The 14,779-nt window shown below is 42.1% G+C and overlaps 1 protein-coding gene across 2 annotated transcripts in view; it reads right to left on the bottom strand.

Moving 5' to 3' along the window:
• The window catches only part of pde5a (phosphodiesterase 5A), a 131,144-nt gene that overhangs the window by 62,201 nt on the left and 54,164 nt on the right, over positions 1 to 14,779 (bottom strand). The window contains exons 6-9 of one of the 2 annotated variants that reach the window (XM_033023575.1): positions 14,424 to 14,561; positions 11,515 to 11,582; positions 7,055 to 7,166; positions 6,851 to 6,935 (exon numbers count right to left, since the gene is read on the bottom strand). In XM_033023575.1, coding sequence (XP_032879466.1) covers positions 6,851 to 6,935; positions 7,055 to 7,166; positions 11,515 to 11,582; positions 14,424 to 14,561 — 403 coding nt within the window. The remainder of the gene's footprint in view (positions 1 to 6,850; positions 6,936 to 7,054; positions 7,167 to 11,514; positions 11,583 to 14,423; positions 14,562 to 14,779) is intronic. The other variant, XM_033023584.1, reaches the window with a different exon arrangement.

The raw sequence follows: 14,779 nt of genomic DNA, 5'->3' as shown, positions 1-14,779 counted from the left end.
AATTGAAAATTATACATGAGAATTGTACCTAATCATGCGGCCACTGACCACTCCTGTGGTTCACTCTTGTTGTGTCCGTTCACAATCTGTGATGTGATCTTCAATTTTACAATAGGAATCATTTTAACCCATTTTGTCTGCCTAGAAGCAAACAGGATCAAATCTCCTTCCTTAGCCTGCGTTTACATTTGGAAAGGACCGTGTCCATTTCAGTGCAATGGGCCTTGAATTGATACAAGTTTTGGCGACACTTAGCTTTCTGTTTTCTTCTTTGAGTTTCCAGAATTTAAAAGTTATATCAAACATACATTATAACTGAAGCAGATCCCAGGAATGTTGGTAATATTGATCAGCTGAGATTAATGTATGAAGTTTGGCTCCATTGTCCTCTCAACTGCATAGAAATTGATTGTTCTTATTTCTACTGTATATGCAAATAATTACACTAGTTATACCAATAATGCCTTTGCAAGTATTATCTATTATTATATAAAACTCTCGCCCCAGATTCCGAAACGGAACTCCGTCCGGCTGCCTGCCTGCCTTTCGATTCGTTCCCGCCGTGCGATGTCACAATGCCCGATGCTCGCAGACGTCCAATCGCGATGCCCGAGGCTCGCAGACGTCCAATCGGAATGGATCCATTTACATGTATGGCTTCCGGCCTGGCTTCCGGCCACATTTCTTCCATTGATTCCCTGCAACTCCGAAACCGGACGCAGAATCGCCGACATCTTTTCCATTTCGGTAGAGATTTCACTTTTCTTTCTAAGTATCCGCTCCTCATTACATTCCGTCGTGTTTAAGTACACGTTTTTAATCAAATCCTTCCCCCCCCCCCCCCAAATATTTCAAAACTAAACTGGCTTCTCACTCATAGATTCAGCTTCAGCACCAGCCCCTGCTGAACGTTCCATCGTGTGATGTCACAATGCCCAATGCTCACAGATGTCCATTTGGAATGGATCATTTACATATGCCTATGCGAGCCCAAGCCCATGGTGAACGTTCCATTGTGTGATGTCACAATGCCCAATGCTCAAATACATTATTGCCATAGAGGGAGTACAGAGAAGGTTCACCAGACTGATTCCTGGAATGTCAGAACTTTCATATGAAGAAAGACTGGATAGACTCGCCTTGTACTCGCTAGATTTTAGAAGATTGAGGGGGTATCTTATAGAAACGTTTAAAATTCTTAAGGGGTTGGACAGGCTAGATGCAGGAAGATTGTTCCGGATGTTGGGGAAGACCAGAACAAGGGGTCAAAGTTTAAGGATAAGGGGGAACGCTGAATTGCCGACATCTTTTCCATTTTGGTAGAGATTTCACTTTTCTTTCTAAGTATCCGTTCCTCATTACATTTCGACGTGTTTAAGTGTACGTTTTTAATCAAATCCTAACCCCCCCCCCCCCCCCCCAATATTTCAAAACTAAACTGGCTTCACACCCACAGAACCTTCACCAGCCCCAGCCCATGCTGAACGTTCCATCGTGTGATGTCACAATGCCCAATCTTCACATATGTCCAATCGGAATGGATTCATTTACATATGCCTATGCAGGAGCACAAGCACTTGGTGAACGTTCCATCGTGTGATGTCACAATGCCCAATGTTCAAATACATTGTTGCCATAGAGGGAGTACAGAGAAGGTTCACCAGACTGATTCCTGGAATGTCAGAACTTTCATATGACGAAAGACTGGATAGACTCGGCTTGTACAGGCTAGAATTTAGAAGATTGAGGGGGTATCTTATAGAAACTTACAAAATTCTTAAGGGGTTGGACAGGCTAGATGCAGGAAGATTGTTCCAGATGTTGGGGAAGTCCAGAACAAGGGGTCACAGTTTAAGGATAAGGGGTAAATCTTTTAGGACCGAGATGAGAAAACATTTTTCACACAGAGAGTGGTGAATCTCTGGAATTCACTGGTACAGAAGGTAGTTGAGGCCTGTTCATTGGCTGTATTTAAGAGGGAGTTAGATGTGGTCCTTGTGGCTATAGGGATCAGGGGGTATGGAGAGAAGGCAGGTACAGGATACTGAGTTGGATGATCAGCCACCATCATATTGAATGGTGGTGCAGGCTCGAAGGGCCGAATGGCCTAATCCTGCACTTAATTTCAATGGTTCTATGTTTCCCTCTCCGCACCCCTCTCCCACCCATCCCTCTCTCACCCACCCCCTTCCCTCTCTACGCCACCCCCTTCCTCCTACCCCTCTGTCCCTCTTCCATCACTCCCCCTACCCCTCTCCACCTCCCTCCCCACTCTTCCACCTCTCCCCCTTCCCCCTCCACTCTCCCTCCCCACTCTTTCCCCTCTCTCCCCCACCCCTCTCCCCCTCCCTCCCTCCTCCCCTACCTCCCCATCCTCTCCCTCCCCCACATCTCTCTCCCCATCCCCCTCTCTCACCCCCTACCCCGCTCTCCTTTCCCTCCCAAATCTGTCCCATTTCCTCCACCTCCTCTCCCCTCCCTCCCCTCTTCACATCCCCCCCCCCTCCCCCCACCTGTGTGTTTGGGGGTTGGTTAATATGAGTTTGATGCCGCAGCCCCCCCTCCCCCCCCCCTGCAAAACGCCGTTGGGGAAACAGACCCAACGGGTCTGCACTTGGTCTAGTATATCTTAACTTTGGAACAATGGCAAATAACTATGGTACCTTTGGACATTTCCTTGGCTCTGAGTGAAGCAGATTTGTGATAGCCTTGTCCCAATCTCGGTCTGTTGCTGATTAATTGCCAGAGATTGCTGCGTTTAATCAAACCCTCTGCTTATTATATCATCCATATCTCAGGATCGTATAAGGAATTAACTAGATTTTAGTCTTTATTGCCATCAAAATTCCTCAGTTCTGAAACCAGTTTGTTAAACAGCACTTCATGTGATTCTGATTTATACTTAAGAATCCATTTTCACCTGTGCGACTTCAATGTGCCGAGACTGGAATGCTCACATATGCACAAATTAATATGCACTAAAGAAGCAATGGGGCCAATTCAAATTGATGTAGCAATTTTAAGGACTTTCTTGCTGTTAACTATTGAACACTAAAAGGACACAAAATGTAGATCAGGCAGCATCTCTGGAGACCATATTGTCTGAAGAAGCGTCTCACCTATTTCTTTTCTACGGAGATGCCATCTGATCCGCTGAGTTACTCCAGCTTTAGAAACATAGAAACATAGAAATTAGGTGCAGGAGTAGGCCATTCAGCCCTTCGAGCCTGCACCGCCATTCAATATGATCATGGCTGATCATCCAACAGTATCCCGTGCCTGCCTTCTCTCCATACCCTCTGATCCCCTTAGCCACAAGGGCCACATCTAACTCCCTCTTAAATATAGCCAATGAACTGGCCTCGACTACCCTCTGTGGCAGAGAGTTCCAGAGATTCACCACTCTCTGTGTGAAAAAAGTTCTTCTCATCTCGGTTTTAAAGGATTTCCCCCTTATCCTTAAGCTGTGACCCCTTGTCCTGGACTTCCCCAACATCGGGAGCAATCTTCCTGCATCTAGCCTGTCCAACCCCTTAAGAATTTTGTAAGTTTCTATAAGATCCCCTCTCAATCTCCTAAATTCTAGAGAGTATAAACCAAGTCTATCCAGTCTTTCTTCATAAGACAGTCCTGACATCCCAGGAATCAGTCTGGTGAACCTTCTCTGCACTCCCTCTAGGGCAATAATGTCCTTCCTCAGATTTGGAGACCAAAACTGTACGCAATACTCCAGGTGTGGTCTCACCAAGACCCTGTACAACTGCAGTAGAACCTCCCTGCTCCTATACTCAAATCCTTTTGCTATGAAAGCTAACATACCATTCGCTTTCTTCACTGCCTGCTGCACCTGCATGCCCACTTTCAATGACTGGTGTACCATGACACCCAGGTCTCGCTGCATCTCCCCTTTTCCTAGTCGGCAACCATTTATGTGTGTATCTTTGATACTGCTTGACCTGCTGTGTTGGCCGTCATTTGCGCGCCATTTACGAGACCTGGTAGCGAGTGGGTAGCGTGTAGGTAGCGTGTGGGTAGCGTGGGACGGGCGCATGGAGTGGCGTGGAGGAGTGTGAAGTTGCGCGCGGTATCGCGGAGCGCTCCAGGATTTCGTTCTGCATAAAAACTTCGTGCGCCACCGGCCTGTCGCGTAAATGATGGCCAAGTGGGACACCCTGGCGAGGCGCGGCGCGGCGCAACGTCTCACCTCCAACAGCACCAGAAGCAGGCAAGCGATCGTCGAGCTCGGCCTAGGGCTCACGGCCGTTGCAGATCCGGATCCGCCCCCACTCCTACTCCCAGAGCGGGGCCAAGACGATTGGAGATAGACACTAAATGCAGGAGTAACTCAGCGGGACCGGCAGCATCTCTGGAGAGAAGCGATGGGTGACGTTTCGGGTCAAGACCCTTCTTCACACTGAAGAAGAGTCTCGACCCGAAACATCATCCATTCCTTCTCTCCAGAGATGCTGCCGGTCCCGCTGAATTACTCCTGCATTTTGTGTCTATCTTCAAATGACGTAACGCGCTCCAGACGTCTGTGCGGACGCATGATGACGCGCGCGACCGACGCACGTCAGTCACTACCGGCCTGTCGCATAAATGACGGCCAAGTGGGACAGGCCCTTTATTCTAGGATTTTGTCCCCTTTTGTGTATTAACCTGCAAGTACAATTTTTTGTTTCCACATTTGGACTACACCTAACCTTTGCTAACAATTCTACTTAGAATCTTTCCATATATATCAATCCAGTTCCCAATTTCTGTCACCAACCCTAAACCTCACTGCTGACATCCTGTCACAACCCTACACTTCCCCATTTACTGATATCACCGAAACACAGGATATTTTTTTATTTTATCTGAAGTTCTTTAAATAACTGAAAGCTGCAATTTTGAGACAAGGACAAGTAAGACAATTAGTGGGCACATTGCATCCTTAACTAATTTACCCTTGAAGTGCAGAATTGCATTACATTTATGTGTGGATTGGCAAATTAATCAAAATTGTTGAGTGTGCAAATTTGTTGAGTATTCAAAGTGCTGTGTAAATAGAAATGCAATCAAAGAATGCTAGATATCGCCGTTCACCACAAGCAATTGTGGTTGTTCAGCCCAAATTTAAAGGTTGTTAGTTAACTCCAAAATTACAAAACTGAATTTGTGCCGGACCTGAATGTATTGGTGAGACCGGATTAGTCAGTTGCTATCACTGTAAGGGCTAAAGGATGAAATGTGGACATAGCACAGGGGGCAAGAATGTTCATATGTCAGTTGCAATAAATTCTTTCTATTTGTCGTGATAATATACATGTTGAAATTGCCACGGAATGTATCATTTTTATGGCGAAATTCTGTCAATTCCCCACTTAAATAACTTAGAACAATTACATTATTTAGATCTATTAATTAAAAAAAGTAAATTAATTATTTTACCTGGATCCCTCACTGCCATTTCTCAAATTTTCTAAAAATATTGTCATTTAAGGACTTGGTTACGGTTTGTCTAGACAAACAGGAATGTACATAAGGTCCATTTGAAGGACACCTCTATTATGTTTTTTTATTACATAGACAAATTCTTGTTCTTCCATGCACAGTATTTGGCTTGCTGCCTGGTTGGTAGGTACATATGACTTGGCAAACTTGGTTAAGAATGCAGGTTCAATGCACATGAGGAACTTAAAATAAATAATCAATCCATTTGTCAATGACCTCCCATCATTTTCAACATATCTAAACCTATCAATCAGTATCCAACAACCTTAATCCATCAATTTACATGCTTAAGTGTCAATCTTCTATCACAGTTTTTCAAGCTCTGTTCATCTAAATCTTCACATTAATATACATGCATAATATCCATCCTTCTATATCATTCATCTTTATCAGTCCATCAATATTCACCAAATTATGTCCATGTATCAACATGTGTCAGTATTCATGTATCATCATTAGTCTATCAATATTCACCCATCAAATTCCATCCATGTCTACCCAACTAAATCCAATCAGTTAATCTAATCCAACCATATCCATCTATTAGATCCATCATCAATATCCATCCATCCACATCTATTAATTTGCATTCATGCGAATCTATCCACTTTTCTACATATTAATTCAACCAATCAGTTCATCGACATCCACTGATCTGCCCACCTATATGCATCTAAATTATTTTACACCCATTCATATTAATATATATATATCCCTGTCCATACATCTACATCAATCCATCTATCTATATCATCATTTAACATAGGAACAACCTGGACTAAAATAAAGTTCTCCTTTTGAAATTATATACAGATCAGAATTTGAACTCCATCCATATGATGATAACTGTGCATTTACATTTTTTCTAGATATTTTTGTAATTTAATTACTTATTCCAAAAAAGTATAATGTATGTAATTCAAAGAGAAGCATGGTTATTTAGAAGTAAAGCAATAAATGAATTAAGTTTGTATTTTCAACAATTCCCAGTTCAATAATAGCAGTACTAAGAACACAGATTGGGTTGGATAGAACGTAAGAACAATCTGCAGACAAGGAAATCTCTGTGAATTTAAAGATTTTAAAGTGTCTGATTTTCCAATTTCCAGTGTAAACTTGTTTCTTTTGTAACAGCAGTAAACAGGCTTTTTCAATAATTAATGCACCCCAGTGAAATTAGTACATAAGACAGCAGAGAACGAAGAATCCAATATTTATCTCCCAAACCACACATCTTTTAATGTATGAAATGAATGATTAAAGATTGCTGATAGAATGAATGAAAAAGTACATTAAACCCCCCACACACAAGCAACAAAAATGCACGTTAAAATGTTCAGAGAAGCTCCAGTACCTATGACTTTATTCTTCTTTCCATTTTTAATTGGGGTGCAGAGCAAGCTTTTTATTTGCTTGTTTGTATTTTCTGCATTTTCATTCTATCAGGCAAATAAAAAGAGGGTTAAAAGCTACCAGGAATATTCCAAATGTAACTAATTTATATAATCCTTGGACTAAATCTGCATAAAAGTTGTCGAGGATTAAAATATTCACTTACTGTCCACATGAACCTCGTGTCCTTGCAAAGATCTGTAATATTCAATGTTTCCATGGTGTTTTTTGCATACTTTGCAAACATATAGTTGATTTTGGTTACATCATAGTTCCTGCTAAACACAAATACATTCATGTTAGCAGGCTCAGTAGTTAACAAGTGTTCTGCCCATCCTGAGATAAATATATATATATATGTGTGTATATATGTATGTATGTGTATATGTATATGAATATATATATATATATATATATATATATGAATATATATGTATTTGAACAGCGCTTTCTCTCTCTTCTACCTTCCAAAATGTTTTGTCAGTCAGATGAAGCCATGAGCTGCCCTGCACCTGACCATCATTTATGATTTCTACATCCATTAAGTAAATCTAAATCCAATTTACAGTTGGATTTATGCTGGATTACCTAAAGTATTGCAAGTAGTTTTTAAACAGGGCTTTTCAAATGAGTGTACATACTCAGATAGAATGATTAATATTTTAAACCATAATCTTTTCCAACCATATGGAAGTTTCCATTTCCTGAATGGACATCTCAACCTTCCACAAAGCTGATCAGCTCTGATGGCTCAACTATACTTGTCCATCAGGCTCCTCCTCAAATCCAGCAGCGGAGCATAAACACTATTGACTATCACACGTTCATTTATACTAATTTACACACTCATCTTATATTATTCTTTCCACGCTTCCCTCAGCTTCTACCACACACAAGGGGCAAATTGCAGTGGCTAGTTAACCTACTAACGCATAATTCTGGTGATGTGGGGAACAAACTGGAGGAAACTCAAACAGTCACAGGAAGAACAATGCAAACTCATCACTCACATCAGTACTGGAAGCCAGTATTGAACCTAGGTTACTGGAGTTGAAAGGCAGCAGCAATACCAGTTTCACCCGTATGCTAACAGAGAACTCATGTTGAAAATATAGCAAGAGTAGGTTTAATCAAAAGTAAGATGGAATCAAATTCTCACGCAATGCATTTCTCACACAGTTAACAGAGGAAAAGGATGAAGAAATTACCATAAAAATATGAGATAAAGTAATTATGTAACTAATTTAGTGAATAAAATGAATAGTAACATCTAGCATTTGCACAAGACGCAGTTAAAATGCAGTAATCTAGAATTTGCTGCCACTAAAGGAGAAGGAAATGTTGGCAGTTTATGATGGATTGGTCTATGCTCCTTCTAGCCTGCCAGCAGTTGCAAACCTGTGCATTTCCCTTGGCCACACTTCATTGTATTTAGCCCTGAAAGTTCAATTTTCCATCCGGCCATTTCAATTTTCCATATGGACGTGTCTGCTGATGAGAGACAGCTTACAACTGATCATATGAAACTGAAAATGTAAGTTAAATAGAATGAAGAAACTAAATTTAATATGGCTTTGAGGGTGATTAGTTAACTAGGAAAATTAAGGTGAATTAAGGAATCTGTTCAAATAAGCCTGTCAATTTCATCAGGTCACAAGATCATAAGGGATAGGAGTAGAATTAGGCCATTCGGCCCAACAAGTCCACTCCGCCATTCAATCATGGCTGATTTATCTCTCACTCCGAACCCCATTCTCCTGCCTTCTACCCATAACCTCTGACACCCGTATTAATCAAGAATCTATCTATCTCTGCCTTAAATATATCCACTGACTTTGCCTCTACAGCCTTTTGTGGCAAAGAATTCCACAGATTCACCACCTGCTGACTGAAGAAATTCCTCATCTTCTTCCTAAAAGAACGTCCTTTAATTCTGAGGCTATGCCCTAGACCTAGACTCTCCCACTAGAAAACATTATCTCCACATCCACTCTATCCAAGCCTTTCACTATTCTGTACGTTTCAGAGGTCCCCCCCCCATTCTTCTAAACTCCAGTGAAGTGTCGTCAAACGCTCATTTAAATGGATGGAGTTCCACTAAATACGGCAGCTATTGCTGGAGTAAAGCTTTCGACAGGGGCAAAGTGCATCTGGCCCATCTGCTCAGAATGCTTGTGTGCTCAACCCCTCGACTCAGTGGTGGGAGTGGATGTCTCTGGTATCTGCACTTATCCAAATTCCACACTGCAACATACAGACGCCCAAATCAGGAACAAACTGAACAGCTCTGTACAATCTGAAGATCGGTACAATTGAACCCAATGTTCTTTACATGCTGGTGTTAATTTTGCTTCAAATTCAGCATTAATTCAGAGTGGACGCATGTAAATTCCTGTTTATTTTTGAATAACATAAAAAAGGAAAGGGAGAATCTCACTACCTTAAAGTTCATCCTGAATCCGTAATTGTATCAAACCACACCACGCCATTATTTTCTTACCCAATTTATGTGTCTTGATTTTGCTTCTCGCTAATCTTTTTTTTTGTAAATTTAACATCTATATTACTAAAAGTCTGATCTTGACTGCTTTTGGCCCACTGTGCTGCGATTTCCGAGAGAACGCCGCCACCTACGGCCGTCATTTTTGGCCACCTCGATCAGAGCCCACGTTTGCCTTCCTGGACCAGAGTATTTTTCCCATCGATGAAAAATCAGAGACAAATTAATGTTTTTAAAACATTCACCATTCTCTCTGCTGCCCCTGCTGGAGGGAGGGGGAGGGACTATAAAACCAGGAAGTGGTGTGCCTCAATCACTCTGCAAGCTGGAGGGCACTCTGAGCTCTGAATGACACTGAACAAATGTCTACACAACTGTGAGTAAGTACCCTTAATGTGGTTTGAAAATGAAAATATGGTTAGTTTGAAGTAAAAAAGCACTGCCTGCAAATGGTTGTTTGGGGGGTTTGGGTTGAAGTAAAAAGGCACTCTCTCTCTCTCTCTCTCTCCCCTCCTCTCTCTCCCCACATATCTCTCTCTCTCCCCACATATCTCTCTCTCCCTATCCCTCTCTCTTTCTCTCTCTCTCTCCCCCCCGTCTCTCTCCCTTTCCCTCTCTCTCTCCCCTCCTCTCTCTCCCCACCCCTCCCCTCTCCTCTCCCCCCTCTCCTCTCCCCCTCTCCTCTCCCCCCTCTCTTCTCCCCCTCTCCTCTCCCCCCTCCCCTCCCTCTCCTCTCCCCCTCTCTCTCCCCTCTTTTTCTCCCCCTCCTCCCCTCCATCACCTCCCCCACCATCCCTCCCCTAAACCCCCCTCCCCTCCACATACCCCTACCCCCTTCCCTCCACCCCCCCTCCCCCTCCCTGCTCCCCACCTCTCCCCCTCCCCTCACCTCACCCCCCTCTCCCCCTCCCCTCACCTCACCCCCCTCTCAGCACACCCCGTCTCAACCCCTCTCTCCCCCCTCCTCTCCCCCCCTCTCCTATCCCCCCCTCCTCTCCCCCCCCTCTCCTCTCCCCCTCTCCCCCCCCCCCTCCACCCCTCTCCTCCCCCTCTCCTCTCCCCCTTCTCCTCCCCCCTCTCCTCTCCCCTCCCCCCTCTCCTCCCCCCCTCTCCTCTCCCCCCTCCCCCCACTCTCCTCCCCCCTCTCTTCCCCTCTCTCCCCCTCCCCTCCACACCCCCTACCCTCTTCCCTCCACCCTCCCCTTTCCCTCCCCTCCCTGCTCCCCACCTCTCCCCCTCACCCCCCACTCAGCACCCCATATCTCTCCCCCTCACTCTCACCCTCTCTCTCTCCTCCCCTCCTCCCCCACCTTTCCCCTCTCACCCACCCTCCCTCTTCTCCTCCTCTCCACCCCCCTCTCCATCTTGCCCCTCTCTCTGTGTCTCTGTCTCTGCCCTAACTCTCTACCCCCGCCCCGCCCCCCGCCCCCCTCCCCCCTCTCTCTAGATGTGACTGCAAGTTGGGGGCTATGCGTCAGTAGATAGGGTGCTTATGGGGTAAAAGGAGCAAATTAATAATATTAATATAATATCAAGGGGGGTAATTAGCGTGAGAGGGGGAGGGGGGATAGTTAGTGTGTGTGACGCTGCATGCTGCCTCCCCCTCCCACAACCGCACGTTGGGGGAACAGACCCAACGGGTCTGCACTTGGTCTAGTATACATTAAGACTTAACATATCTGAACATTATAACATTTGCCTTTCACTGTTTCAGTTATATTTTAATTGCTTCTAATTACGCTAAATAGTTTTTGAATATCCAATTTATTTGTTTACCTAAGAAAATGGATGAAAGAAAATAAAATATGATGTTGGGGTGGACAAAATATACGTATATATATTTTATTTGAGAGACAATAATTATTTCTTATATTTGTTTCAAAATTCAGCAAGAGTATCTGAGGCACTGAGATTTATTTGATCAAGTAACAAAATGTACTTATTGCTTCCATGACTGGATTTCCCCAGGGTCTTTATAGAGTAAAAATAAATTCAATTTATGGTTTAAATGCAGCTTGGATGATTGGATAAAAGCTGCGCTGCTGTTTATTGCTGAAACAAATTTCATCATCTCTAACCCAGTTTTTATGCTTCAAGGAAAGATGATTAACGATGCACTGTTTTACCTCCTCTGGAACTCTGCTGGATCTTCTAGCTCCACCGAATTCATGTGAAAGACACTGGAAAATGAATCCTGAAAATGCAATTAAAATCACAGAGATTATCTTTAATGTCGCAAATAAATTAATTCTGGTAAGATAGCAGCCATCACAGGGATGATGACATCCACGCTCCAATCACTGAGACCTGACCACCTCTGGAAGCTGAGTCCTTATTTAAGGGAATTTTAAAACACTGTTATAAAGGTTAAACAAAAGTAAAACATTGATTTGCCAAACCTTTCCCTTCAGTCTTAGTACATCAAGAAAAAATGTCCTCAGACCCATGCTTCCTGTTATTTAAAGAATATTAAATACAAATTTTCCTTGTTAAGTCTGGTCTGGTTGACCTGATATCCTGTAATCAATTAATCAAGCAGACCAATGAAAATAATTAAACCAATTTAGAAGAATAAAACTGTAATTGAGCTGACATGGGTAGAGTTACTACTAACCAAATCATAAACTAACAATTTTAATCTAATTATTTTATTCTGATGGTGTCATGTCTTTTTTCCATGACTAAGTAAAATAAATTTTAGGAAACCTGTTAAAATCTCAATTTCCTTGTATCTCTGGTCTGACACAAACTTTCTCATTTACAAATGTTCAAACTGCATTTACGACATGCCAGTTTCCTAAATCATGACAAAACTGTTTAGTATACCTGACCTTTTCCCTGGTTGTCACTCATTTATGTCACATATCTGAGCTTCTAAATAATGCAATTATAAATCACTGTGGCACACAACAGTATTATTGAAGATAAATGTATTTTGTTCCAGTAAAATATTTTAATTACAGTATATGTGGTTTCAAATCATTTTTGTTTTCTACAAGGTTATAGTTCCACTGCAGTCTCCTAAATAACAAGTTTGTTTCATGAAACACACCAAAACTTTCGTAATGTTGCACTTGTTTCTGTTAAGTTTAGTTTTGTTCCATTCATTATTCATTATTCCAAATGCTATTTTACAAGCATGAACCAAAGCTAACATCTGAAAGTTTGACCATATGTAACCTCTGGCATCCAATTTCCGTTCTGTTCAATTCTTTGTCTTATAATTGCTCTCATTTGTCAGCCTGCATAGAGGGTTGAACACCTGCCCTCACTGACAGGATTAGTTTATGAATATTATTACTTATGCAGCTTCATTTTACTTTTCATAGATCTATGAATTCACAGCAGCAAAATGTTATGCTTGTGCATAAGTAAAATAAAGAAAAAGAATATGGTACATGGTGAACAGTTTTATAGCCAAGGAAATGAAGGGAGAGGCCAAAATTACAACGGTTCTGTGGCATTTCTACCAAGAGATAATTATATACTGTCACTGGATACCTAATAGAGAATTTTCTGTTCTCTCAGACTATCATTCCTCGATTTGATAAGCAGTAAAACAAGCAAATCCAAAGTCTAAAAAAATTATGTCAGATATGACATATTTTGCATGATTTACAATGTGGAACTTTTCATAAAGGACATCGTAGAGGACATAGGTTTAAAGTGATGATAGACACAAAATGGTGAACTCAGAGGGACATGCACCATCTCTGGATAAAAGGAATGGGTGGCTTCAACCTTATGGTGTAAACTCATGAGACTCAAGGCTCGGTGCTGGGACCGCAGCTATTTACAATATACATTAATTATTTAGATGAAGGGATTCAAAGTATCATTAACAAATTTGCAGATGACACAAAGCAGGGTGGCAGTGTGAACTGTGAGAAGGATGCTATGAGGATGCAGGGTGATATGGACAGGTTGGGTGAGTGGGCAGATGCATGGCAGATGCAGTTTAATGTGGATAAATGTGAGACTATCCACTTTGGTGGCAAAAACAGGAAGGGAGATTATTTTCTGAATGTTGTCAAGTTGGGAAAAGGGGAAGTGCAATGGGATCTGAGGGTCCTTGTTCATCAGTCACTGAAAGTAACCATGCAGGTACAGCAGGCAGTGAAGAAAACAAATGGCATGTTGGCCTTCATAACAAGAGGAGTTGAGTATAGGAGCAAAGATGTCCTTCTGCAGGGCCCTAGTGAGACCACACCTGGAGTATTGTGTGCAGTTTTGGGCTCCAAATTTGAGGAAAGACATTCTTGCTATTGAGGGAGTGCAGCGTAGGTTCACAAGGTTAATTCCCGGGATGGTGGGACTGTGACTATGTTGATAAAATGGAGTGGATGGGCTTGTATACTCTGGAATTTAGAAGGATGGAAACTTATTGAAACATATTAGATTATTAAGGGATTGGACATGCTGGAGGCAGGAAACATGTTTCCGATGTTCCAGAACCAGGGGCCACAGTTTAAGAATAAGGGGTAGGCCATATAGAACAGAGATGAGGAAAAACCTTTTCACCCAGAGAGTTGTGAATCTGTGGAATTCTCTGCCTCAGAAGGCAGTGGAGGCCAATTCTCTGGAAGCTTTCAAGAGAGAGTTAGATAGAGCTCTTAAAGATAGCGGAGTCAGGGGATATGGCGAGAAGGCAGGAATGGGGTAGATTGTGGATGAAGGATAAAGGGTTTAACATTTAATGCAAGATAAAGTCTGATTACACAAATGGTGGTGCTGGCTTGACGGGCTGTATGGCCTACTCCTGCACCTATTGGCTATTGTCTATTGACTGATATTAGCAACATATGTAAACCAAACTCAACCTGACTATGTTGAAATATTTTGCCCCTAAACATGTTCAACATGTTCATGTTCCATTGCACAAGTTCAAGAGAATGCATCTACGTCATAGTAAGTTTTGAGGTTATTCTGGTGAACATTGTGAGAATTCAACAGCTGAAGAATTATATTCTTGACCTATCTTAACGAGGAAGAAACAATACAAGGTTTTTATTATAAGCTCTACTATGATGCTTACAGAGGAGTTGTCATCCACAATGAAGATGGTACAGCTCTGAGCCTGCATGAATGACAGGATAGTTGCTGCAATCTTCTTCAAAATTACTTCCAAGGAATGTTGCTCTTCAAATATCAGAGTTGCAAGATCAAGTAAAACCTTTTGAAAAGAAAGAAAGCATTATTGATACATTGAAAATGCATGTTATTCTTTTGCATGTAATTCTAACCAAATTTGAACTATTCTTTTTTTCTTTCCATTCCAATACAAACATTTTTGAGAAGGTAATACAGGTGCACAACCTTTTATCCGAAAGCCTTGGGACCAGACACTTTTCGTAATTCTGAATTTTTCGGCTTTCGGAATGGATGATTTTT

The sequence above is a fragment of the Amblyraja radiata genome, chromosome 1, assembly GCF_010909765.2.
Source record: "Amblyraja radiata isolate CabotCenter1 chromosome 1, sAmbRad1.1.pri, whole genome shotgun sequence".
Classification (NCBI taxonomy): Eukaryota; Metazoa; Chordata; class Chondrichthyes; order Rajiformes; family Rajidae; genus Amblyraja; species Amblyraja radiata.
This window is presented reverse-complemented; position numbering and strand designations above follow the sequence as displayed.